The sequence below is a fragment of the Mustelus asterias genome, chromosome 10 (genome assembly GCF_964213995.1).
Source record: "Mustelus asterias chromosome 10, sMusAst1.hap1.1, whole genome shotgun sequence".
In the NCBI taxonomy this organism is placed as follows: domain Eukaryota; kingdom Metazoa; phylum Chordata; class Chondrichthyes; order Carcharhiniformes; family Triakidae; genus Mustelus; species Mustelus asterias.
Genome location: NC_135810.1, coordinates 1,532,698 through 1,560,687, shown reverse-complemented (window position 1 = coordinate 1,560,687; position 27,990 = coordinate 1,532,698). Strand labels below are relative to the sequence as shown.

Below are 27,990 nucleotides of genomic sequence, written 5' to 3'. Positions count from 1 at the left end.
TGTCGACAGAGTCAATGGATGGGAGGCTGGTTTGTGTGATGGATTGGGCTACATTCATGACCTTTTGTAGTTCCTTGTGGTCTTGGGCAGAGCAGGAGCCACACCAAACTGTGATACAACTAGAAAGAATGCTTTCTATGGTGCATCTGTTAAAGTTGGTGAGAGTCGTAGCTGACATGCCAAATTTCCTTAGCCTTCTGAGAAAGTAGAGGCGTTGGTGGGCTTTCTTAACTATAGTGTCGGCGTGGGGGGACCAGGACAGGTTGTTGGTGATCTGGACACTTAAAAACTTGCAGCTCTCGACCCTTTCTACTTTGTCTCCGTTGATGTAGACAGGGACATGTTCTCCTTTACGCTTCCTGAAGTCACTGACAACCTCCTTCGCTTTGTTGACATCTGAAATGAAAAGAAAAGTTCTGGAAATACTCAGCTGGACAGGCAGCGCCTATGGAGAGAGAAACAGAATTAGCGTCTCAGGTCGATGCCCCATCCTTGTTTGTCTGTCCTGATGAAACGTCATCAACCATCGACCTGAAATGTTACCTCTCGCCACAGCTGCTGCAGGACCTGCTGAGTATTTCCAGAAGTTTCTGTTCTGATGATCTCAGAACGGTTCTGACACAATTAACTGCTTCATGTGAGAAAAGTCATCGAGGCTTGAGAGTCCAATTGGAAATTTTCTGTTGTATCGTTCTGTGATAAAGTCTATTTCGTTTGTATTAAGAGTCAAAGTCTTTTTTCTCTCTTATGGTTCAGTTTAACGCCGAGTTTCACTTTGTATCAGATGCTTTTTTGGGGGGTTTGCTTCATGAGTCAATCATAGAAATCATAGAAACCCTATAGTGCAGAAGGAGGCCATTCGGCCCATCGAGTCTGCACCGACCACAATCCCACCCAGGCCCTACCCCTACATATTTTACCTGCTAATCCCACTAACCTACGCATCACAGGACTCTAAGGGGCAATTTTTAACCTGGCCAATCAACCTAACCCGCACATCTTTGGACTGTGGGAGGAAACCGGAGCACCCGGAGGAAACCCACGCAGACATGAGGAAAATGTGCAAACTCCACACAGACAGTGACCCGAGCCGGGAATCGAACCCGGGACCCTGGAGCTGTGAAGCAGCAGTGCTAACCACTGTGCTACCGTGCACCGCATCTATTTCGGTGCAGTGTCTTTGATGCACCTTTCGATGGTCTGTTGGTATTGGAGTGCAGTATCTGGCACAGGCCTCTCAGGCTCAGTGTTGTATCCTTTGTGGGAGGCTTCCAAGTGCTGGCTCTATCTTTGATACTTTCCCATTCCATGTAACCTAACGGATTGTGAAGGTCAACACCAACTTTTCAAACAGGAGGTATGCCGAGATTCTCCCTGGAATGTGTCTTTCATGATGTGGAGATGCCGGCGTTGGACTGGGGTAAACACAGTAAGAAGTTTAACAACACCAGGTTAAAGTCCAACAGGTTTATTTGGTAGCAAAAGCCACACAAGCTTTCGAGGCTCTAAGCCCCTTCTTCAGGTGAGTGAAGAAGGGGCTTAGAGCCTCGAAAGCTTGTGTGGCTTTTGCTACCAAATAAACCTGTTGGACTTTAACCTGGTGTTGTTAAACTTCTTAATGTGTCTTTCACCCAGCCTGCATTACACTAAAGATAGACTAAATAACAAACATTTTGGCTGCAAGTCAGAGAGGAAATGTTCTGACAAGTTGTGTGTCTCAATGTAAGTGCAGAGACGACATTCATACCAGTCTTCATGCCACATCATTAGACCAGAGTCAAGGCCCTCGTGAACTCCAAACTGGTCTCACCGTCCCTGTCTTTCATTCTGGTTCACTCTCAGCTGCCAGTGAGTTTGTGCCCAATCCTCTGGGGAAATGTAAAGGTCAGGAGTAATTTCACCAGCTGTTCTGTTAAACTTCTGCTTTTGCTTCATTGTCTGTGCTCGGTTCTGCTCTGGCTCAAGTTCAGATCTCTGATGTGGCAAACAGGCTTGCTTGTGGGATGTGCTATCCATAAACACTCAGTCTCTCTCCATCAAATGAAACGCCTCTTCTAATGAGCTTGAGAAACTTGCAAAGGATCTGATGGGTGTCACCAGCTTATAACTCAGGCATCTCCTTAAATGAAACGATCGTCGATGCAAGATGTAGCTCAGTGATTGCTGGAGGTTGGAATGCTGAATCTTCAGGTCGGGCTCGACCTGGGGCACTTTTATTTTGAAACTGGGACACATTCGGTTAATATTTGGCCACCTTGACAAGTAACCGGACTCTTGTCATAATTCAAGCATTCAGAAACTTGAGTAGAATTTTCAGAACAAAATTTGTGGTTTCTGGAACGTTAGCTTTCCTATCTCTGTCTGCTTCTCGTGCTCTCTCGCTGTCTGGGTAAGAAAAATTAACCTGCGAGGTACAAGTGCCCTTAGAGATCTAAAATGGTACCTCAATAACAAGCACAAACACACGTGCGCGCATTCACAAAAACATGTGCATGCTCACACACAAATGCACACACACAAACCCTCATGTGTGCACTGACAAAAACGCAAACACACTGCGTGCGTACACAAACTCATGTTCATGCACACAAACACATGTGCGCGCACACACAAAGACGTGCACACCCACACACAAATGCGCACACACAAACCTCATGTGTACACTGACAAAAACACAAAGACACGTGCATGCTCACACATAAACAGGTGCACGCACAAACCCACACAGCGGAGCGCAAGGTGATGAAGAAACTTTTTAATTGCTGACAAGGCATTCCCCTTGCAATACAGAATGACCTGGAGATTGAGTACAGGGCACACAGAGCACTGCTGCCTCACAGCACCAGGGACCTGGGTTCAACTCCAGCCTCGGGTGACTGCGGAATCTACACTTTCTCCCTGTGTTTGCCTGGGCTTCCTCCGGGTGCTCCAGTTCCCTCCCACACTCCAAAGATGTGCAGGTTAGGTTAATTGGCCATGCTAAATTGACCCTAATATCAGAGGGATTAGCAGTGTAAATGAGGTTTATGGGGATAGGGCCTGGGTGGGATTGTGGTCGGTACAGATTCGATGGGCCAAATGGCCTCCATCTGCACTGTAGGTATTCTATGATATGAGGTCAGGCTGCTGAGGAGGAGGTGAGGGAGAAAGGCTCTCAAACTGAGGCCACATCCACTCTGGGATTTAAGATAGAAATTCTGTGAACTAAACCCCAATGAGCGACAGAGTGCCAGACTGTCTGTGCTTCAGTAAGGATGAACTCACTGAAATCTGTCACTTACTGCCACCAGAACTGCAGCCTCAGAGCAAAGAGGGGATGGTATTGCCAGTGGGTGCAAAGGTGACTGTGGCCATGAACCTTTAAATGTCCAGCCCCTTTCGAGCTGTCATTGACCATCACAGGATCTGATTGGCCACAATGCAACAATAAAGCCAACATTAAATAAACATTCCAGATGAAACCATGATATATTGCATACAACCGTTCACTAAACACCCTTTTGCATTCCCGTAGTGCCTGTCTTTGCCTGCCCCAGTGCACCTCTGCAGTGCTAGCGCAGTGGTACAGCGTGGCTGGTGGAAGGTTGCTGATTTTCAGTGGAGGGCACTGCAGATGTCCTTGGAGGATGACCTTGGGCAGCTCTGTGTCTCGGAGACCCGGCTTCAGGGTGCACCATCCCAGCAGCAGATGGCTGATGATAGGCAACAGCATGGTTACTGGCAGGAGTGCCTTCCGTGCAACATCACCCGACTTGCAGCGATGTACTCAGGTCCTAGGGTGGCAGGGTGGCACACTGGTTAGCACTGCTGCCTCACAATGCCAGGGACCCAGGTTCGATTCCCGGTTTGGTCACTGTGTGGAGTTTGCATGTTCTCCCCGTGTCTGCGTGGGATTCCTCCGGGTGCTCCGGTTTCCTCCCACAGTCCAAAGATGTGCAGGTGAGGTGGATTGGCCATGTTAAATTGTCCCTAGTGTCAGGGGATTAGCACTGTGAATATTGGGGCTACAGGAATAGGGCCTGGGTGGGATTGTGGGGGTGCAGACTCGATGGGCCGAATGGCCCCCTTCTGCACTGTAGAGATCCTATGATTCAATGACTCTGAGCATGAACCTCCAGGGCTGTCTGCTCTCATTGCCTTTCGACTGTGTCTCTGGCAGGCCTCTTTCCCATTTGTGAACATCCCTCCTCCAACACTGCGTTGCAACCTCGGAGCCCTCTCTCCCCCCGCTCGCTTCTCATGTGAGATTCTGTTTAACTACGACTCTCGGCCCCTGCTCCAGCCACTGGCCTCCTGCTGCAGGGGTGAAGACTAGCTGCAAGGCCATTCATGATATTGTCCCCCCTGATGATGCATCCAGCCAATCAATAGCACAAATAGCACTGTATCGGAGATCAATCAAATGAACAAGCAGTGTCAAGGATCACCATCCTTGTGCCTGTTTTGGAGGGGACAATCTAGCCCCCATCTCTCTCTGCCTACCTCCCTCTATCTGTTTCTCTTTCTCTCTTTTCTCTCTCTCTGTATCTCTTTTTCTTTCTCTTTGCCGATTCCGCTCATTTCCCTCTTTCTCTGTCCCTTTCATCTGAAAGTTTATAAAGTTTATTAATTTATTAGTGTCACAAGTAAGGCTTACATTAACACTGCAATGAAGTTACTGTGAAATTCCCCTAGTTGCCACATTCCAGCGCTTGTTCGGGTCAATGCACCCTAACCAGCATGTCTTTGGAGTGTGGGAGGAAACCGGAGCACCCGGAGGAAACCCACACAGACACGGGGAGAATGTGCAAACTCTGCACAGCCAGTGACCCAAGCCGGGAATCAAACCCTGGGCCCTGGCGCTGTGAGGCAGCAGTGCTAACCACTCTGCTACCGTGCCGCCCCTCTCATTCTCATAGATTTTTCCACTTAGCCTTTTGGTGGTAGAGGCTCAATTGCAGCCAAGTCCCTGGAGACTTTCTTAGCTCCCGTTGGTGTCCTCGATTCATCATGCTGTAGAGTCAGTCCCCTGTTCAAGGTGAAAGGCCAGTGAACCGGAGAGTGAACCCAAGTGTGAGGAGTTGGAGGGTTGTCCCTCTGAGGAGTCCTTTGGAAATGTCTGCAGTTGCTGTACTTTCTGTGCAGAGTGCCACACGGACTCTGTGGTAATATTTTATTTTTGGGGAGTGGCACTGAGTAACCCAAATAGCTAGCAAAGTAACCGCGGCATTTGGAAAGTACTTTAATGAGTTCACTCTATATTCCTGCAAACTCCAGGCTATGTATACATGAGGGCTTTTATTTATGTTTCTTATCCACCCACTTTAGTTTCTCATAATTACAGTTGCCAAGTTTCTAACTGGCCACAAGAGAATTGTATGACATGTCCATTCCTCCCAAACTTCTCCTGAGATGGGAAAACACCTTCGCTCGCACAGCCTGCAATTTATAAAGAGTCATATTCAAAACATTGTCCAGCTATTTGGGTCAATTATAATTGGTTTTAATATTTTTCACTGGGGGGGGTTCAATACTGGCCAGGAAAGCAGATGAGTTGCTGAACTGATTGGCGGCACGGTGGCACAGTTAGCACTGCTGCCTCACAGCGCAAGGGTCACAGGTTCAATTCCGGCCTCAGGTGACTGTCTGTGTGGAGTTTGCACATTCTCCTCGTGTCTGCGTGGGCTTCCTCCGGGTGCTCCAGTTTCCTCCCACAGTCCAAAGATGTGCGGGTTAGGTGGATTGGCCATGCTAAATTGCCCCTTAGTGTCAGGGGGATTAGCAGGGTAAAAACGTGGGGTCAAGGGGATAGATAGGCCTTGGGCGGGATTGTTGTCAGTGCAGGCTCGATGGGCCCAATGACCTCCTTCTGCACTGTAAGGATTCTATGATGCCCCTGCTTACTCAAGTTGATGTAGATGATCCCATGGCAATGTTTGAAGAAGAGAACGGGATTCTCCCCAGCATCCTCAACACCAGCATCGCAAAGACACATTATCACCTTGCTGTTTGTGGGATCCTGCTGTGCACAAACCTTTCCCTGCATTGCGACGTGGCTACGTTTCGAAAGCACTTCATTGGTGGTAAAGTGGTTTGGGACCCTCCCTGGCCTCACCACTCCCGATCTCTGGAGTCACACACTGTAATTCATTGTGATCTCTGGAATTACACTCTGTAATCCACTGCGATCTCTGCGCTCCTCCAATTTCAGCCTTTTGCGCACCCCTTGATTCCCATCGCTGCGCCATTGGCGGCCGTGCCTTCAGCTGCCTGGGCCCTGAGCTCTGGAATTCCTCTCCTAAACCTCTCCACTTCTCTGTCTCCAATTCTCTTCCCATGCTTAGTGATGCACTAAGGCAGATTTTCGTCTGTTTCCATAGCTAGTTATTTCCGGAACAGGTCGCTAGTCTGTCACCAGAGCTTGAGGGGTGCCACTCCACATCAAGCGTGACTGACCAGGAGTCTCTCCCGCTCTTACTACTCAACCTGTTTGGCTGCGTTATGAACGCACCTTCCTTGGCCATCAAGTCCTGGGGTGGGACTCGAAACCCAGAGCTTCAGAGCCCTGGGACTCTGAGTCCCTGGCTCAGAGGCAGGGACAGTAACGCACCATGCCACATGACCTCCACTCTCTGCGTACCTTTCCTTTATTGCCCAACTCTTTGACTGAGCTTTTGGTTTCCTGTCTTAATGTCTCTTTCAATGACCGTGTATCAGATTTTGTCTGATAATTACTCCTGCGATGTACCTTGGGATGTTAAAAGCAAGTTGAATGCACGTTGTTGTCAATAAATTCTGGATTAAATTAAACCCTACTTGTCTGACTCTCAGAGAAAGATGTGGAGATGCCGGCGTTGGACTGGGGTAAACTCAGTAATAAACCTGTTGGACTTTAACCTGGTGTTGTTAGACTTCTTACTGTCTCAGAGAAAGGCCACCCCTCTTGCCAATGCCCGGTGGTAACTTTGCTGTTACCAGTTCAGGCATTTTCTCACCTGTATCCAAGCCTGGAATCTCCCTGTTAAGTTCTGTAGAGATCAGGTTAGTCTTGTTTTTGATCCCAGCACCATTTTCAAACTCCGTGTCTTCTTGCCTTGCAGGAGAAGCAAAGAACATGCCTCCCTACCCTGGACCAAATAAGATGAGGGACTGCTACTGCACGGTTAATCTGGATCAAGAAGAGGTGTTCAGGACCAAAATAGTGGAGAAATCTTTATGGTACATGTTTTAACTCTACTGAATTTTAATTTTCGCTTTTAATTGTTTTGCTACTGAAATTAAAATATTTTAGCATCAATGTAAAACAACCATCAGAATAGCGTTGCTACATTTAGGCGGCACGGTAGCACAGTGGTTAGCACTGCTGCTTCACAGCTCCAGGGACCTGGGTTCGATTCCCGAGCTTGGGTCACTGCCTGTGTGGAGTTTGCACATTCTCCTCGTGTCTGCGTGGGTTTCCTCCGGGTGCTCCGGTTTCCTCCCACAGTCCAAAGATGTGCGGGTTAGGTTGATTGGCTATATGCTAAAATTGCCCCCTCGTGTCCTGGGATACGTAGATTAGAGGGATTAGTGGGTAAAATTTGTAGGGATATGGGGGTAGAACCTGGGTGGGATTGTGGCTGGTGCAGACTCGATGGGCCGAATGGCCTCTTTCTGTACTGTAGGGTTTCTATGATTTCTATTTACTCAGATGATTCTTTCTCACTCGAAGCTGCTGTTGGTCGACTTTCTCATGATCTCGTCTGTCTCCACTCCTGTAATCTCCTCAGAATTAGAGGAGAAAATATCTCAGAGGGCTGTGGAACAGGAGGAATTCGAAAATAAAGACGAGAATTTTCAAGCTAAGGCATTGCTTGACTGGGAGCCAGTGTAGGTCACCAGGCACAGGGGTGACAGGGGAACGGGACTTGCTGTGTGTTAGCACACGGACAGCAGGGTTTAGGATGACCTCAGGTTTAAGGATAGAAGAGCCAGGATTGTGTTGGAATAGTCGAGTCTAGATGTAAGAGACGTGGATGAGGGTTTCAGCAGCCGATGTGCTGAGACAGGGGCAGAGCTGGGACGATGTAACGGAGGTGAAGAGAAGTGTCTTAGTCATAGCAAGAGTAAGTGGTCAGAAGTGCACTCCAGAGTCAAATATGACAGCAAGGTTCGGATCGGTGTGGTTTGGCCTCAGACCGTTGCCTGACAGAGAGAGAGAGAGAGATGGAGTTGCTAGTCAGGAAACAAAGTTTGTAATGGGAACTGAAACCAGTGGTCAAAGCAAAATACTGCGGATGCTGGAATCTGAAACAAAAACAGAAAACTCTGGAAAATCTCAGCAGGTCTGACAGCATCTGTGGGCAGAGAATTGAGCCAACGTTTCGAGTCTGGATGACCCTTTGTCAGAGCCGACTGCGTCAAACGGTGGTTTTGGTTTATCCAATGCAGTGTAACCTTTCCGGTCAGGAATGCTTGGGACCAAGACCTTTCTGGATTTTGGAATTTTCTGGATTACGGAATGTCATGAGAATGCCTGATCTCAAATGTGTCAACCAGAAAAAAAAAAGATATAAATATTAAGTTGAAACATAAAACAGTGTTAAAGCAGCAATAAAAATAGTTTTAATTATCCAAATACTGCCTCGTCCATGTCTCTGCTTCCAAAGTGGTTAGCGCTGCTGCCTCACAGCGCCAGGGACCCGGGTTCGATTCGCAGCTTGGGTCACTGTCTGTGTGGAGTTTGCACGTTCTCCCCATGTCTGCGTGGGTTTCCTCCGGGTGCTCCGGTTTCCTCCCACACTCCAAAGATGTGCAGGTTTGGTGGAGTGGTCGTACTAAATTGCCCCTTAGTGTCCAAAGATGTGTAGGTTAGATGGATTGGCCATGATAAATACGTGGGGTTTGGGGGATAGGATGGGGGATAGGGCCTGGGTAAGATGCTCTGTCAGAGAGTCGGTGCAGACTCGATGGACCAATGGTCTGTTCTGCAGCGTAGAGATTCTATGACAGAATTGCACTAAAATGATACCAGTTACATTGAGTCTGCTCAAACAATCTCCAGACAGCTGCGTGAAATACAGCTCTGCATTGGGAAGGTTACAGTTTTTTTCATTGGAGGAAATCTTTGCTGATCCAGCAGGTAAAAGGATCTTTTCTGACTGACTCATGATCACATTGGCAACACGTATGTTAGCTGCAAATCCACTTATTTTCCATACAATACAATGTCTGCTCCAGTTAGGAAGTGAGCTGAGGCTGGATTTGGTTCTGTGACATGAACGAGGTATCAGTGGGTCATAGCCTGAGTTTTCAGGGCTGCGATTGTCACTTGTGTGATTTCTTTGTCCTGTTTGCATTTTCACATTGCAAACAATTGTTGAAATTTAAGATTAATGTGGTTTCACCATCAAAGTACATTGTGCCAATGTTTTCATCATTTATTAAATTACCTGCCACACAGAGTAATAAACTATTTTGGCTGCTCAAAGATTTGTGAGGTTCAGCATTATAAATCCTTGATTTTACCTGATTAATCGTCCAATGCAATTAGACGCATGGATATTTTGATTGAATCCACTGATTAGGCCTCCCAGCTTGCTGTGACGTATTGGAAATTCATCTGCCTAGATTAGGCAGTCTACATCACTTTCCTCTTAGAATGATTGGAAAAGGACAAAGAACTGTACAGCACAGGAACAGGCCATTCGGCCCACCAAGTCTGTGCCGACACAGATGCCTCTCTAATCTAATATTTTCTTGCCTCTATCTGGTCCATATCCCTCTATTCCCTCCCTATTCATGGATCTATCCAGATCCGATTTCGCATCTGGGCGGCACGGTAGCACAGTGGTTAGCACTGCTGCTTCACAGCTCCAGGGACCTGGGTTTGATTCCCGGCTTGGGTCACTGTATGTGTGGAGTTTGCACATTCTCCTCGTGTCTGCGTGGGTTTCCTCCGGGTGCTCCGGTTTCCTCCCACAGTCCAAAGATGTGCGGGTTAGGTTGATTAGCCATGCTAAAATTGCCCCTTAGTGTCCTGGGATGTGTAGACTAGAGGGATTAGTGGGTAGAATGTGTAGGGATATGGGGGTAGGGCCTGGGTGGGATTGTGGTTGGTGCAGACTCGATGGGTCGAATGGCCTCTTTCTGTACTGTAGGGTTTCTATGTTTCTATGTTATGTATGCCTCTTGAACGTTGTTATAGAATCTGTTTCCACCACCTCCTCCGGAGCGCGTTCCAGGCATTCACCACCGTCTGTGAAAAACCTGCCCCTTACATCTCTTTTAAACTTCCCCCTCTCACTTTCAACCTGTGCCCCCAAGTAATTGACCCTTTGACCCTGGGAAAAGATTCTAACTATCCACTCTATCCAAGCCTGTCATAATCTTGTAAACCTCTATCGGGTCCCCTCCATCCTCCGATGCTCCAATGAAAACAATTCAAGTTTGTTCAACCTTTCTTCATAGTCCATATCCTCCAAACCAGGCAGCATCCTGGTAAATCTCTTCTGCACCCTTTCCAATGCATCAACATCCTTCAGTCACGTGGCGACCAGAATTGTACACAATACTCCAAAGTCTGATACAGCTGCAATATGATTTTCCAATTCCTATATTCAATGCCCCGACCAATGAAGGCCAGCATGCCTAATGCCTTCTTCACCACCTTGTCCACCTGAGTTGCCACCTTCAGGGAACTGTGGATCTGCACGCTTAGATCCCTCTGTATGCTAATATTTCTAAGGGTTCTACCATTTACTGTAAACTTTACTTCTGCAGTAGACCTTCCAAATCGCATCACCTCACATTTGTCCGGGTTAAATTCCAGCTGCCATCTTTCGGCCCAGGTCTCCAGCTGATTTATATCCTGCTGTATCCTCTGACAATCCTCACTATCTGCTACTCCCCCAATATTTGTATCATCTGCAAATTTACTAATCAGACCACCGACATTTTCCTCCAAATCATTTATAAATATGACAAACAACAGAGGCCCCAACACTGATCCTTGTGGAACACCGCTTGTCACAGACCTCCAGTTAGAAAAGTACCCTTCTACTGCTACTCCCTGCTTTCTATGCCCAAGATGTGGAGATGCTGGTGTTGGACTGGGGTAAACACAGTAAGAAGTCTCACAACACCAGGTTAAAGTCCAACAGGTTTATTTGGTAGCAAAAGCCACTAGCTTTCGGAGTGCTGCTCCTTCGTCAGGTAAGTGGGAGATCTGCTCACATTTGTGAACAGAACTCCCACTCACCTGACGAAGGAGCAGCACTCCGAAAGCTAGTGGCTTTTGCTACCAAATAAACCTGTTGGACTTTAACCTGGTGTTGTGAGACTTCTTTCTATGCCCAAGCCAGTTTTGTATCCATTTTACCAGCTCACCTCGGATCCCATATGACTTCACCTTCTGTATCAGCCTGCCATGAGGAACCTTATCGAAGGTGTCACTAAAGTCCATGTTTACAACATCCACTGCCCTGCCCTGGTCAATTTTTCTTGTCACTTCTTCAAAGAACTCAATCAAGTTTGTGAGACACGACCTCCCCTTCACAAAACCATGCTGTCTATCGCTAATAAGTCTATGCTCTTTCAGATGTGAGAACATCCTGTCCCCGAGAATCTTCTCCAATAATTTCCCCATCACTGATGTGAGGCTCACAGGCTGTAATTTCCCAGATTGTCTCTTCTGCCCTTCTTAAACAGAGGAACAATGTTAGCTCCTCTCCAATCCTCTGGTACCTCGCCTGTGGCTAAAGAGGATACAAAGATTTTGGACAAGGCCTCAGCAATTTCTTCCCCTGCCTCTCTTAGTATTCTGGGATAGACCCTATCTGGCCCTGGGGAATTGTCCAACTTAATGTTTTTCAAAACCTCCAATACCTCCTTCCTTTTTAATCTCAACATGTCCTAGAATGTCAGCATCCTCCTTTCTACACTCACCATCCACCACATCCTTCTCCTTTGTGAATAACGATGCAAAGTACTCGTTAAGGACCTCACCCACCTCTGGCTCCACACACACTCCCTCCACTGTCCACAAGTGGATCTATCCTTTCCTTAGCTTTCCTCTTCCACATTACATACGCATAAAAAGCCTTGGGGTTCTCCTCAATCCTGCCTGCCAAGGACATTTCATTGCCCCTTTTTGCCCTGCTAAGTCCCTGTTTAAGCTCTTTCCTGCTCTCTTTGTATTCCTCGAGAGCCTTATCTGTTTTCAATTTCCTGAAATGTTTTCACATCCATCACAGGTACAGAAGAACAACCTGTAGTGCCTTTCACAAACTCAGGATGTCCCAAAGTGCTTTACCACTGTAGTGTAGCCATTCCTGCAATGTGATCAAATGACCTGTCCTAATGCGGCTGGAAATGGGGGAAATACTAACCAGGGCAATATACTCCTTCAAATAGCCCCATGGGATCTGTTATGTTTACCTGAGAGGGCATTTGGAGCATGGGTTTAATATCTCATAAGAAAGACTGCACCTCTGACAGTGCAGCACTCCCTCAGCACTGACCCTCTGATAGTGCGACACTCCCTCAGTACTGACCCTCTGACAGTGCGACACTCCCTCAGTACTGACCCTCTGACAGTGCGGCACTCCCTCAGGACTGACCCTCTGACAGTGCGGCACTCCCTCAGTACTGACCCTCTGACAGTGCCGCACTCCCTCAGTGCTGACCCTCTGACAGTGCAGCACTCCCTCAGCACTGACCCTCTGACAGTGCGGCACTCCCTCAGCACTGACCCTCTGACAGTGCAGCCCTCCCTCAGCACTGACCCTCTGACAGTGCGGCACTCCCTCAGTACTGACCCTCTGACAGTGCGGCACTCCCTCAGTACTGACCCTCTGACAGTGCAGCACTCCCTCAGCACTGACCCTCTGACAGTGCGGCACTCACTCAGTACTGACCCTCTGACAGTGCAGCACTCCCTCAGCACTGACCCTCTGACAGTGCAGCACTCCCTCAGCACTGACCCTCTGACAGTGCGGCACTCCCTCAGTACTGACCCTCTGACAGTGCGGCACTCCCTCAGTACTGACCCTCTGACAGTGCGGCACTCCCTCAGTCTTTTGTGCTCTAGCTTTGAGTGAGGCTGAAACCCACAGTGTTGTGAGTCAGAGTGGAGTGTGAGTAGTAATCACTGAGCCTCCACTCATTGTGATGATGGCTGGTAGGGTGCTGGTGTATGAGACATATCTTCAAACGAGCGTTCAGACAGAATGAAGACAGAGGGGGATTATTTCTGCAGGTTACCGCTCAGACATGGAGCTTCTACTGATGGCAATGAGTGTTGCGTTTTGTGGCACTGAATATTCATCCTGGAAAATGAGTGACTGGATAATAAGGTGGAGCATGAGGCGGCTGCACTGAGCTTGCGTTCAATGTTCTGATTGAGTGTTTCTGTTGCTCAGAGTCCTCGGCACTGGGTGAGCAACAGGTTCATTCGTGAACGGAACAGATTGTCAGTCAGGATAGGAGCAGCTCATCCAACAAGGCACTGGGGTCTGACAACTGGGGAGGCAATATCGGGGAGGCCATGGCCTCGTGGTATTAATCCAGAAACTCAGCTAATGTTCTGGGGACCCAGGTTCGAATCCTGCCGCGGTAGATGGTGGAGTTTGAATTCAATAAACAAAATCTGGAATTAAAAATCTCCTGATGACCATGAACCCATTGTCAATTGTTAGAAAAACCTATCTGGTTCACTAATGTCCTTTAGGAATGGAAATCTGCTGTCCTTACCTGGTCTGGCCTACATGTGACTCCAGAGCCACAGCAATGTGGGTGACTCTCAACTGCCCTCCAAGGACAACTAGGGATGGACAATAAATGCTGGCCAGCCAGTGACACCCATGTCCAATGAATGAATAAATAAAAACAGGACATTCCTACCTGCTTGTCACCTATCCAATCAGCTGGGAAATGACAATAGCTTGTACTTATGTAGCGCCTTTAACATAATGAAATAGCCCAAGGCGTTTCACAGGAGCATTATAAACAGCCTGTGCTGTGGTCAGGAACCTGTCCAGCTCCCTTGTGAAGGCAAAGACTCAGCAACCACCACACCCACTGGCAACACATTCTGGAGGCTCCCAACTCTCTGGGAATGGAAGACCCACCCAGTATCGAGCTCGATCCCCAGGAAAGCTGACTTGATTCTTTTTTTCTATTGCCTTTGGGGATTTGAGGGATCCACCCCATTAAATTAATAGGTATGGAAACCGAAGGCAGAAATTGAAACTGAGCGACACAAAGAACTTTGTTGTTGCTCCAACTGGCGAAGACAGGAGGCTTCCTGTCACCTGCTGGGCTTGGGAAAGTTAGGGCGAGACTTGGAGGATGCCCACGTCTCACATTTCCACTCAATCTCACTTGGCACACTGGGCCAAGTTCACACATCACTTACATCAAATAGCTCCGTTCAACTCTCTGCATTTTTAACTTGCTTCATTGCCCTTTCGTTGGTCCAACTTCAAACCTTTGAAAGTGAACATTAGAGGCTTTAATGAATAAATTGAGGGATTTTGCCTGTCACTCTTACTTTCTGAAAGGATAATTCAGTGCCAGCATTTGAACCAGGGTCTCCCTTGACAAATGAATAAGGACACTTTCCTTTCTGCGCTCTGCCAGCTTAATATACAAAGTTTTTTTTGTTTGTTTTCTGTTGAGAAGAGAAGTAGAATTGTCTGACTGTTGTTTACAGTGCACACAGAGCTGCCTAACTAAACTAGAACCTGCTGAGAGTGGTTTTTTAATGTGTTTCCATTGCGGATTCCTGTGACTTAAACTCCAGTGCGACAGTGACTGGGTGTTTGCCAAGATTCCCAGTGTCCTGAGAGATTCTACTCAAGCACGACACTGGAGTGTGTGGCCGAGTAGCTCATTCCCCTCCGGGAATAGGGGGAGGTGGAGGGGGGAACGTCAAGGGAACTTGGGGGGGTCAAGTTATCAAGACAGGTTGCATAGAATAAGTATGTATTCCCTCGAATGTAGACAATTGAGGCGCGAGTTAATCGAGATGATTACAGGATTTGATCGGGTGGATAGAGAGAAGCTACTTCCTCTGGTGGGGCAAGTCCAGAACAACGGGGCAGAACATTAAAATTGGACCAGGCTGTGTAAAAAATCAAGATTTTGAAAAATTCCGAAACTGCACAAGGTTATAGCAGCGAGGTTTGTTGAATCCCTTGGATTCAGGCCGGTCCTTGCGATGAATACCAATTAATTGCTGTCATGTGACATCAAATTAATGCCAGATGCGGCAGCAGACAAAGCTTCATTCTAACACTCAACCATGGGAGAAATCTTTCCTAAATATGTTAAAGTCCTCACACCCTCTCTCACAACATCCAACGCTGGAACATTTGTTCCGCAAGTTGCGTGACCAATCTTAACAGTACTGGGAGAGTTTGTGCTTTTGAATGCAAATCTTTAAGGAGATATTTCAGAATACACAGAATAGATACATTCCACCAAGTAACAAAAAGTCCAAGGACTGCCCACACCATCTGTGATTAACTAAAAAAGTTAAGGATGGTGTCAAACTTAAAGAAAGAACATAGAATGTTCAAAGGTAGGTGGCAGGCCAGAAGATTGGTCAGAAACTAAGGAATAGCAAAGAATGACCAAAAGATTAATAAGGAGGGAAAAATAAGAGTATGGGAGAAAGCTAGCCAGAAATATTAAAACAGATAGTAAGAGATTTTATAAGTATCCAAAACAGAAAAGAGTTAATGCAGTGAGTGTTATTCCGATAGAAAGTGAGTCTGGAGAACTGATAATGGAAAATAAAATAAAGTTTATTTATTTGTCACAAATAGGCTTACATTAACACTGCAATGAAGTTGTGAAAATCCCCTAGTTGCCACACTCCAGCACCTGTTCGGGTACACTGAAGGAGAATTTAGCACGGACAATGCACCTAACCAGAAGATGGCGGATGAATTAAACAGGTGTTTTGCATCGGTCTTTACTATAGCGATATGAGTAACTTTCCAGAAATAGCTGTACCTCAGGAAATGGAAAGGAGGGAGAAATTCAGAAAAATGACAGTCACCAGGGAAGAGGTACTGAGCAAATTGTTGGGGCTGCGGGCGGACAAATCCCCGGGTCCAGATGGACTTCGCCCTGGGAACTTGAAAGAAGTGTCTAGTGAGACGGTTGGTGCAGTAGTTTTAATTTTCAGAAACTTCCTATAATCGGAAAAAGGTCCCGTTAGTTTGGAAAATAGCAAATATAACTCCCTATTCAAAAAGGGAGGGAGACAGAAAGCAGGAAGCTACAGACCAGTTCACTTAACATCTGCCATGCGAAAAAATGTTAAAGAAGTTATAGCAGGACACTTAGATAAGTTTAAGGTAATCAGGCAGAGTCAACATAGTTTTGTGAAAGGGAAATCATGTTTAACTAACTTATTGAAGTTGGTTGAAAGTAACCTGTATTGTGGATAGAGGAGAACTGATGGATGTACTGTCCTTAGATTTCCAGAAGGCATTTGATAAGGTGCCACATCAAAAGTTATTGCGGAAAATAAAATCTCATGGTGTCGGAGGTAACATATTGGCATGGATAGAATATTGGATAGCTGACAGGAAACAGAGAATAGACATAAATGGGTATTTTTCAGGTTGGCAAAATGTAATGAGTGGTGTGCCACAGGGATCAGTGCTGGAGACTTCGACTGTTTACAACTTATGTAAATTTGTGGTATATGGTTAGGTTGATTGACCATCCTAAATTGCCCGTTAGTGTCAGGGGGCTAGCAGGGTAATGGTTATGAACTGATGCGCCTGCTCCCTTGACCCCACCTGACTACCCTCCAGACCTCTGGATTAGCCCCGACCTGACCTGACTACCCTCCCGACCACCACCTCACCCGCCTGACCCATGTCACTCCCTAACCAACTACCTGCCCTCACACCCCTTGCCCACTTATCCACCCTATCATTGTACCCAGTCATTAACATCGTAACTGGACCCGTAAAGCTATCGTACAGCCGTTGGTTCTGTCAAATGGGGCCTATTATGTCTTCTCTCAAACTTCTCCACTTGGATACAACTCTCTGTGGGACGCTGGTCTCTGCATTTCTGGAAAACCGGATGAAGAAGGTCCCTGAAGAAATGTGGAGCGATAATCTGACCATCATTGTCACTCCTCAGGAGGCCTGCGCCATTACCGTTCTGACGAGATAGTCAAACCCAGGCAGAGGTTAAAGGTCGCACTATATTGAAGGAGGCCAAAGGAGTTTGTCCCAATTTCCTGACCGACATTCATCCCCCAACCAAACACTGAAGTTTAATTGGTCACTATCACATTTCTGTTTGCGGGTGCTTGCTGTACACAAACTGCCACCGTATTTCCTACACTGCAACACCAACTAGGGTTCAACATAGGAACACAGGAAGTAGGCAGATTCAGCCCTTTGAGCTTGCTCCGTCATGGCTGATCTCTCCCTGGTCTCAAATCCACCTCCCCACCTGTTCCCCGTATCCCCTTATCCCTTTTTTAATTAGAAATATATCTATCCCCTTCTTGAAACCATTCAACGATTCAGACTCCAACGCGCTGTGGGGCAGCGAGTTCCACAAGTTCACCACCCTCTGCGAGAAATAGTTCCTCCTCATCTCAGTTTTAAATCTACCACATCAAGAGTTGCATCATTGGCTGTAACACACTTTGGTATATCCTGAGGTCATGGAAGGTGCTGCAGAAATGCAAAATCTTCCTGCTGAACATATTAGAGGGATGGGGCTTGTGGGGGTAAATGACCATTTCCTCCTCCTTTTCTTGTGTTAAGATTCCCCCACCTGGCACATTCGGGGTACTTACCCCTGACAGTGTGAGGTTGGCCATTTGCACAATTAAGCATCAAATGTGCTGAAGCAGTTACTCAAAAACCTTTCGGGGCACCTGGGAAGGATTCAGCGTTTAAAGGATCAAACATGGAAGGTTCGTACTTTGAAGTTCTCTGAACTGCAATTCCTACCTTGTAGCTATTCCCAGCTGTTGAACTTTCAAACCACAAGCGCTTTCGTGAGCGAGAGTTTCACACTTGCCATCATATTGTTTGCAGCGTTACTTATCGTAGACACAGTTTGATTTGATTTGATTTGATTTATTATTGTCACATGTATTAACATACAGTGAAAAGTATTGTTTCTTGTGCGTTACACAGACAAAGCATACCGTTCATAGAGAAAGAAACGAGAGAGTGCAGAATGTAGTGTTACAGTCATAGCTAGGGTGTAGAGAAAGATCAACTTAATGCGAGGTAGGTCCATTCAAAAGTCTGATGGCAGCAGGGAAGAAGCTGTTCTTGAGTCGGTTGGTATGTGACCTCAGACTTTTGTATTTTTTTTCCAATGGAAGAAGGTGGAAGAGAGAATGTCCGGAGTGCGTGGGGTCCTTAATTATGCTGGCTGCTTTTCCGAGGCAGCGGGAAGTGTAGACAGAGTCAATGGATGGGAGGCTGGTTTGCGTGATGGATTGGGCTACATTCACGACCTTTGTAGTTCCTTGCGGTCTTGGGCGGAGCAGGAGTCATACCAAGCTAAGTTCACTCCACAGTTCTGTTTCCCGACATTATTCTTGAATCTTGCTGAAAAGAGAGACATGTTACGGAAACCTTTCACCTTGCACTCATCAGGACAAACAAGAATGTCAAGCAATCACAGCAATTTATACTATGGGAGAAAAGGGTGCTAATTGGCTGAGGCGTTGCCATGGAGAAAGCGATGGGGAACTGCAGGCTCCTGTGTAATTCCAAAAAGACACAGAGCGTGAGCATATTGAACATTGTTTTCTCCATGGCACCGCCTCGACCAATCCGAGTCAACTTGTGAACCAGTCAGCACCTTTTACTCCTGGAGTATAAATAGTTGTGATAGTTTGAAACTCGGCATTCTTGTCTTTGTCCTGATGAGTGCAAGATGAAAAACTTTGCCAACATGTCTGTCTTTTCAGCAACAAACAAGTTCTCTACTACCAAGTGACTGTTTATGTTTTTCTTTTAATTCACTCTCTGTGTGGGAGAGACTGGCAAGGCTGGCATTTATTGCCATTCCCAGTTGCCCTGAGTTTGATTGAGTTTGAGTTGTCTGATTAGGGCAGTTGGTGTGAGACTGGATTCTCAGATTGAGTAAGGACTTATTGTTAGAATCATAGAACCCTACAGTGCAGAAGGAGGCCATTCAGCCCATCGGGTCTGCACCAACCACTATCCCACCCAGGCCCTATCCCCATAACCACATTTTACCCTAGCTATCCCCCTGATACTAAGAGGCAATTTAGCATGGCTAATCCACCTAACTCGCATATCTTTGGACTGTGGGAAGAAACCGGAGCACCCAGAGGAAACGCACGCAGACATGGGGAGAATGTGCAAACTCCACACAGTGACCCGAGACTGGGAATCGAACCCGGGTCCCTGGCGCTGTGAGGCAGCAGTGCTAACCACTGTGCCACCGTGCCGCCCTGTTGCTTCTCTGATGGAACTAATAGGACTTTTACAACAATCTAGCAACTTTGTGGTCATTGAGTGGGGATCTTGTGGTGCAGAGGGTAGCCCTCCTACCCCTGGACCAGAAGCTCCAGGTTTGAGTCCAACTCCAGGACTTGTTGGCCACAGAAGGAGCGTTCAATGCAGTTCAATGGGCTGATAACCAGCGTGGAAATCCTTCTGCCACCATTCCCCAAAGGATAAAAACAAGATGGTTGTGAAAATACATGAACAACAACAACCTTTACTGACACGAGCTGTCATGAAGTAGAGGTCGTTTTGGTAATCTATGTTTGTATTATTGGATATTAGAAATAAATTATAGATTTAAGTGAGTTTAATTTAGTGTTTCTGTGTAAGAAAGGCTAAAACTCTAGTTAAATTCATGTCAAACAAAGGTGTTTGCTTATATGAGGAATTTGGTTTCATTTCAAACTTTGTCTGTCTTGTAGTTGGTGGGTTTATGATGTCAAAGCATACAAGTATGAAGAAAGTCTGAACTGTTGCTTAGCAACCGGTGCCACCTTTAAGTCAGAAAGACCCTTTGAGTTTAGTTGTAAGCTAGACCCAGGAGCAGCTAGACAGGACAAGAAAGCTACAGAAAAGCAGACTTCTCAAAAGAAAATCTAGGAACCAGAGAGTTGATACAATGTCTTAGGAAGACAGTTGAATTGAAGGAACAAAGAACAAGAAGTTGAACAGTGGTGTTCAATTGGCGTGGCTGTGTGCAAGCTTGAATGCACGTGGCAATTCAGAACAGAATAATGTTGAAAGGAGAGTTGGAAATTCTGGAAGTGGATCCTTGTTGAAAACAGCTGAGAGAAAACGTTAATTGGAAGGAGATTCTGAGGCGTGCCTTTTTGAGAGTGGAGTTTGGAAACATTCCCGTGGAAGCCAGGCTCTAATGAAACCAGTTGGCTCACAGTGTAATAATCATCAGGGGAGATTTGAGGAGAACTCCTTAAAGTTCAGTGGGGACCTGCCTCTGGTTTCAGAGTGGGGTTCAGTGCTTGACCAAAGTTGACCTATTGGTTTGCAGGGATCATGTATTTACTGAGAGCATTATAACATACAATATATTTTGTGACCTGTGCTTTTCTTAAAATCTGCATATGTTTGTGAGGTACAGGCAGGGTAAAGGATTATTGTCTCACAGTCAAACTTTTCGTGTTTAATTTGTTTTTGATGTTAAAAGCTTATTGGCAGTCCCATGATTCTGCTCAATCACATTTTTAAAAAAAGTCAAAGTTAGGGTCCTGAGTCAGGATCCCGGGCCCCTCCTGTCCAAGAGTAACATCAGCTGGGATCTTAACACAGCTTTTTATTATTTTTAAACTGAATGGAAACTCACAACCTGGTGTGAGATTTGTGTTCACTTTCTCTGGATGATTAACCCAGTGATGTAACCATGACACCCCTTTTAGACTGAATAAAAACAAAGGATTCTCTAACTGAGTGACTATTTTTAAAAAACTCTGAAAGCAAATAAACTGACAAAGAATGTCTCTTGTTTTCAGCCCATTTTATGGTGAAGACTTCTACTGTGAAATCCCAAGAACATTCCGCTACCTAGCATTTTATATTTTTGACAGAGATGTATTTCGGAGGGATTCAATTATTGGTAAGTGAAATCTTCTCTGATTGGATATTTCATTTTCAGATCGATCCGATGCCATTTGAGGAGGCCCAGGGCCGAGGGGACAGAATTATGAGGGGCCCAGAGGGGCAGCACAGTGGCACAGTGATTAGCACTGCTGTCTCACAGCGCCAGGGAGCCGGGTTCAATTCCAGCCTTGGGTCACTTGGGAGTTTGCATGTTCTCCCCATGTCTGTGTGGGTTTCCTCTGGTACTCCGGTTTCCTCCCACACTCCAAAGATGGTGGTGGGTGTTTGCAATTCGCTCCCTGGTTTGGTGGATACTGCGAGACCTGGATAGAGTGGACGTGGAGAGGATGTTTCCACGAGTAGGAAAAACTAGAACCAGAGGGCACAACCTCAGACTAAAGGGATAATCCTTTAAAACAGAGATGAGGAGGAATTTCTTCAGCCAGAGAGTGGTGAATCTGTGGAACTCTTTGCCGCATAAGGCTGTGGAGGCCGGGTCATTGAGTGTCTTTAAGACAGAGATAGATAGGTTCTTGATTAATAAGGGGATCAGGGGTTATGGGGAAAAGGCAGGAGAATGGGGATGAGAAAAAATATCAGCTATGATTGAATGGTGGAGCAGAGTTGATGGGCCGAATGGCCTAATTCTGCTCCTATGTCTTATAGTCTTATGGTCTTGTGGTGTGGAGGCAGAGACCCTCAACTCAATGGATCTGCACATGCAGTGTTGTAACCTGCAAGGCAACAGAGCAGGTGCTGGAAGGTGGGACAATAATGTGCACCTAGTTTTCCTCCTGCTGACACAATGGGCATGATGGGCTGAATGGCCTCTTTCTGTGCCATCATCTTTCTGTAGTTTTACTTGACAACTCACACCAACTCTTGAGGGGAGACAGAAGTCTGCTTAGTGCCACGACACAGACTCAGGGTCGATTCCCCGGGGACAGGCAGGGCTACAGGGAGGATATCTGATGGAACTTCTCCATTATGGTTCATTTGTTCTACACATCTCAGGGAAAGGATGGATGAGCACCGTAGTTTTACGCACTGCTTGTAAAATACATGAACAGACTCTTGGGCCCTGGTTTTACCGGCATGCCTGCCCCAGTTCCGGGGCAGGTGAGATTCGCAGAACATTGGCCTTGGGCGCCATCTTCAGATCCTCAGACGAGCGCGCTGGTAAAATTCCGGGCTCGGTCAATCTTCGGCACAGATCAAAGCAATCATCACATTAGAATTCACGGCAGTTTTCACTTTGTTTGTGGGCATCACTGGCAAGGGGGGTAGTGCCCCTGAGGCATTGTCATTTTGCCCCTTGGGCAGTGCCAGGGGCACAGGCTGGCACTGCCAGGCTGCCACTGCCGAGGGGGCACCCTCTCCCACCGCTCGACTCTCTGGGGGGCCCTGATTGCCCCTCCCTTCACTCCAGTGGGGCCGGGCCGCCAGTTCCCCGAACGTGGGGGCGGGAGGATACTTGCAGGCCCTGAGAATTCAGTCCCGGGCTCGCTAATCACATTTCTAATATATGGTAATGTTAATTACCATAATTTAAGTGCCTCTCCGCCGATTTCCGGAGTGGACGTGACGCCGCTGGAATTCTGGTGCTGGGAGACGCTTGTGGGCCGGGACCCCCGGTGCGGATCCCGTGCTGGAATCTCAGTGGAGCGGGATGGGAGAATCACCAGCCCCCCAATGCGCCTGGAATGATTGGCATGGTTATGCAGTGTGGAAGTCTGCATGTTTTGCCCCCCGGAGTCTGTTCGAGCTGGAACAGTCTTTACCTCAGGCAGCTGCCTCGGGAAGTCTCTCTGCCGCAGCCATTAGTGCTGAATATTTACAGGCAGCACGAGAACTGTAAGTTCAGTGTGTCCCAGGGTACAGCGAGCAACTGCCACGATGGACAATTCGGTGCACAGCAAGATCCCGCAAACAACACCAGCACATGTGATACGCATACGCGGTGAAAGTTCTTTTGAAGTTGTTGTTCTGGGGAGCAGTGTTGTGCTCCCGCAGCCCGCCCCCCTCCCCCCCGGCATCCCGCTCCTCTTTGGATAACGGTCCCTGAAACTCCCTGAAAAGTTTTATAACACTCGCAGTACCAATGCGAGTTATATTTGATTCGAACATTGAAATCTTATACTTCACCAGAACTGGCAAATATGTCTCAACTGAAAGACCTCAAATTTGACAGTGCGGCACTCCCTCAGTACTGACCCTCTGACAGTGCGGCACTCCCTCAGTACTGACCCTCTGACAGTGCGGCACTCCCTCAGTACTGACCCTCTGACAGTGCGGCACTCCCTCAGTACTGACCCTCTGACAGTGCGGTACTCCCTCAGTACTGACCCTCTGACAGTGCGGCACTCCATCAGTACTGATCCTCTGACAGTGCGGCACTCCCACAGTACTGACCCTCTGACAGTGCGGCACTCCCTCAGTACTGATCCTCTGACAGTGCGGCACTCCCTCAGTACTGACCCTCTGACAGTGCGGCACTCCCTCAATACTGACCCTCTGACAGTGCGGCACTCCCTCAGTACTGACCCTCTGACAGTGCAGCACTCCTTAAGTACTGACCCTCTGACAGTGCGGCACTCCCTCAGTGCTGACCCTCTGACAGTGCGGCACTCCCTCAGTACTGACCCTCTGACAGTGCGATACTCCCTCAGCACTGACCCTCTGAGAGTGTATCACTCCCTCAGTACTGACCCTTTGACAGTGCGGCACTCCCTCAGTACTGACCCTCTGACAGTGCGGCACTGCCTCAGTACTGACCCTCTGACAGTGCAGCACTCCTTAAGTACTGATCCTTTGACAGTGCGGCACTCCCTCAGAGCTGACCCTCTGACAGTGCGGCACACTCTCAGTACTGACCCTCTGACAGTGCGGCACTCCCTCAGCACTGAGCCTCTGACAGTGAAGCACTCCCTCAGTACTGACCCTCTGACAGTGCGGCACTCCCTCAGTACTGACCCTCTGACAGTGCGGCACTCCCTCAGTACTGACCCTCTGACAGTGCAGCACTCCCTCAGCACTGACCCCCTGACAGAGCGACACTCCCTCAGTACTGACCCTCTCACAGTGCGGCATTCCCTCAGTACTGACCCTCTGACAATGCGGCACTCCCTCAGTACTGACCCTCTGACAGTGCGGCACTCCCTCAGTACTGACCCTCTGACAATGCGGCACTCCCTCAGTACTGACCCCCTGACAGTGCGGCACTCCCTCAGTACTGACCCTCTGACAGTGCGGCGCTCCCTCAGTACTGACCCTCTGACAGTGCAGCACTCCCTCAGCACTGACCCTCCTCCGCTGGTTCAGTTTAGATGTTTGTGCAGTTGTTCTGTGTGTTATTCAGTGCTGTTTTTGTATGTGTTTCAGCAGTGACGGCAGTGTGTATGTCCTATGTTTCGGAACATGGGATATCCTGCCAATGGATCAAAGTGCTGCCTGAATTGGAGATTTGTGTTTTTTGCAGCTGAGGGAGTTAATGAATTTCTGTTGTCGGAATACCCTCGTTCTATCTGGAGGTTTGTTTGAGCGAAGTGGGTGTTGTGCAAGTCAGCTGATTTCACCCCAGGCTGACCCAGCTTGGCGTGGAGCTGAGTTACACCATGATCGATGCTCTGAAGGAGTTCTGTCTCAGCAAATGAGATCGTGTCGAAGATTCGAATGCTGCATTCCAAACAAAATGACCAGACTTAATTCCTATTTTTCCAAGGGGAATGGATGATCCTTCGTCAGAGCTCTGACTCGAAACGTTGGCTCTGTTCTCTCTCCGCAGATGCTGTCAGACCCGTTGAGATATTCTAGCATTTTCTGTTTTTGTTTCAGATTCCAGCAGTAATTTGCTTTATTCTTAAACAAGCTCCCTCACTTCCTTTGCTGCCTTTCCTTCACACAGTCCAGTGACACCCATGATTTAAAATTCTCGTCCTTGTGTTCAAATCACTCTATCCCTGATCGCTGCAAACCCCCTCTCCCTGCACCCACCCACCGCCCTACGCCAGCCCCACAACCCCCTTCATTCTCTCCTTCCCTCCAACGTCTGGCCTCCTGCCTGTCCCTGATTCCCATCGCTCCACCTTTGGCGGCCGTTTCTTCAGCTGCCTGGGATTGAGGTTCTGGAATTCTCGTTCCCCTCCCTCCCCTGCGCTCTCTCTCTCTCTCTCTCCTCTGTTATGGTGTTTTATGGTCGAGCTTTTGGTCACCTGTCTGCATATCCCGTTCCATCGTTCAGCTATGGGTTTTATTTGGTCGCGCTGCTGTGTTGTGTCTCGGGACGTTTTGCTCTGTTAAAGTTGCTGTGTAATTCATGTTGTTGTTGGAATTACTGGTTAAAAAAGCTTTGGCTTTCACACCAAATATTCAGCTTGCTGTCAGCTAATTCTGTTGCATTTCAAATTTAAGGCGGGCATTGCGGGGGAGGCGTGGGGGGGTTGGGGGGGTTCGAGCTGGCCTGGACATGTTTGGGAGTAAGAGTTTTAACATCACCAGGTTAAAGTCCAACAGGTTTATTTGGTAGCAAATGCCATTAGCTTTTGGAGCCCTGCTCCTTCGTCAGATGGAGTGGAAATCTGCTCTCAAAACAGGGCACAGAGACTCAAAATCAAGTTACAGAATACTGATTAGAATGCGAATCTCTACAGGCATCTCCACATCATGTTTGGGAGGCCAGTGATCGGGGTGTGGGGGGCTCGGAGGGCCGACAATGCGGGGGTCATGGGGCTGGCCAGCGATCGGGAGACCAGCAGATAGGAGTCACTGTGCCAGCCGCGCTCTCAGCGCCTACAAATAAGCGCGTGCGCAGTGGCCTTCCTAGCGCTATGCTGCCAGCCTCCCCAGCGGGAATAAGCCCTGCCCCCTGGTTTTCAGTGTGGTTTACACTAGTGCACTGTGTAGTGCACAGAGTGTGGGAGATTCATTTTGAAACTCCCACTGAAAATAACAGTGGGATTTACTCCAGTTTTTACGCGATTTAAATTTTTGGGGGAAAATCGCCCCCAACACGTAGTTGTGATCCGGATGCTGCTTCTGGGGTGGTGCAAGCAGATTCAATAACAATAACTTGAGGGCCGTGAGCGAGATTAATTGGAGGGTTGTGTCGAAGAGCCAGCACAGACATGATGGGCCAAATGGCCTCCTTCAGTGCTGCGGGATTCTGTTGAAATTCGCTTCTTCAGCAGAGGATGGAAGTGCGATTTTGAATCTGTCAGTCACGGTTTGTCTTTTATTTGAAGTGCAGTTGGGTGGACAGCTGTTCCAGCTGTGTCTGGGAAATGAAACCGATGCACCAGGGGGTTGGATATCGGTTCATCGCCGTGACCTGCCACAGCAGTTCTGAAGACAAATACAGAAATGACAGCATTTTAGGATCAGATTGAATGTGTTGTAAGCTCCTGTGTTTATTTATTTACTCTGACATTCCCATGTTTCCCATTTATTTCAGTTGCTAGAGGTCTGAAAATGTATGGAGTGTGCAGTCAGATCGGAGAGATCCGAGACTACATTCCAGGTTGTCCCCAGCCGGGATGGGAAAGAGCTGGGTAACAAGATGCTCCAGCATCTTACTGTTTGCCCTGAGGGATTAGAAACAATTGAATGTGGGAACGTCACATCTTTAGCCCAAATGGTGCAAGAACTTCTGTTTGCAACGTGTTTGAACTTTGCAGGTCTCACGTCTGAATCCCATGCTGGGCTGAACCCACCCCTGAGTGTTTCCGGCAAGTCACCATTCCAACTCAGGGTTACCAACTCTCCGAGATTGTCCTGGAATCTCCAGGAATGAAATACTCACTTCCTGGACACTGCTGTGGGGAAAAGCTCAGATAAAACAAGACAGTGATATTGTTAAAATTGTGTTTTGTTTTGATGCTCATCAAACTCATTTGTCTATTAGATTATAAGACGTAGGAGCAGAAGTAGCCCATTCGGCCCATCGAGTCAGCTTCGCCATTCAGTGAGATCATGGCTGGTTACAAAACTATTGGACTTGGGGAAAGTAGACTGAGGCCTGGTGTGGCATTCAGAGATGGGAGTTCATGTGATGCAAACTCCAGCAATACTTTCCACCAGAGTTGGCAACCCGACATTGAATCTTTTCAGCAAGTATTTTCATAAAGGGGAACTGCTTGAATTTTGAACTTTTCTTAAAGGGGAACTGCTTGAATTTCGAACTTTTCTTAAAGGGGAACTGCTTGAACTTTGCTCACATCAATCGAAACTGTCCATTCGTTGCTTCAATGTTGATGTGTTGTTTGGGAGGCAGGCGAGGTTGAGTGGAGAGAGGGTGAGGGAGATGGGACGTCACCTGTACGTATTACCCACTCAGCCCTCTAGACAGACCCTGGTACTGTTAGAGAGGAACTGTCTTCGCAGATTCATCTATTGAAAGCAGTCGTTGTTTTACTTTGCAAGCCCAGGCAAGCGCGCTAACGCTGCAGGCAAGCATCACTGGATTCTGTGGGATTAACTTTCATTAGCATAGTGCTTCGTACACCTCTGGCACCCCCCCACCCCCACCACCACCCAAAAAAACACAATGGGCGGAATTCTCCCCCAAAAATTCTAAGTATCGAATTCATGTGAAAACTGGAGTAATTCACGCTGATTTTTCAGCGAGGGTTCAGTGAAGAATCTCTCTGCATGTGTCCTGGTGTCCAACGTTGTAAGAATTTCCATCACATCAATCTTTTTGTGTGGCATCTCTTTCGGGGACAGACTGCCTTGAGGAAGTGCAAGGTGCCTGTGCCGTGTGATGAGCAAGCAATGTGCCCGGGCCTCTGTGTGGCACTCCCAGCAGCACTGAGAGGTCAGGGGCAGTACTGGGGGTGTACCAGCTGGTGCCACAAGTCTTCCGGTCAGATGGGTAACAAACTTTGTGTGTTGCCCATCCCATCCCGAACAGGTGCTGGTGGGC

At 47.6% G+C, this 27,990-nt stretch overlaps 1 protein-coding gene across 2 annotated transcripts in view; it reads left to right on the top strand.

The window, feature by feature from the left end:
* The window catches only part of rasa3 (RAS p21 protein activator 3), a 138,761-nt gene that overhangs the window by 41,914 nt on the left and 68,857 nt on the right, over nucleotides 1-27,990 (top strand). The window contains exons 1-3 of one of the 2 annotated variants that reach the window (XM_078221485.1): nucleotides 7,080-7,197; nucleotides 15,789-15,920; nucleotides 20,984-21,087. In XM_078221485.1, coding sequence (XP_078077611.1) covers nucleotides 15,901-15,920; nucleotides 20,984-21,087 — 124 coding nt within the window. In that variant the 5' untranslated portion in view covers nucleotides 7,080-7,197; nucleotides 15,789-15,900. Of the gene's footprint in view, nucleotides 1-7,079; nucleotides 7,198-15,788; nucleotides 15,921-20,983; nucleotides 21,088-27,990 lie in introns of those variants that run through there. The other variant, XM_078221484.1, reaches the window with a different exon arrangement.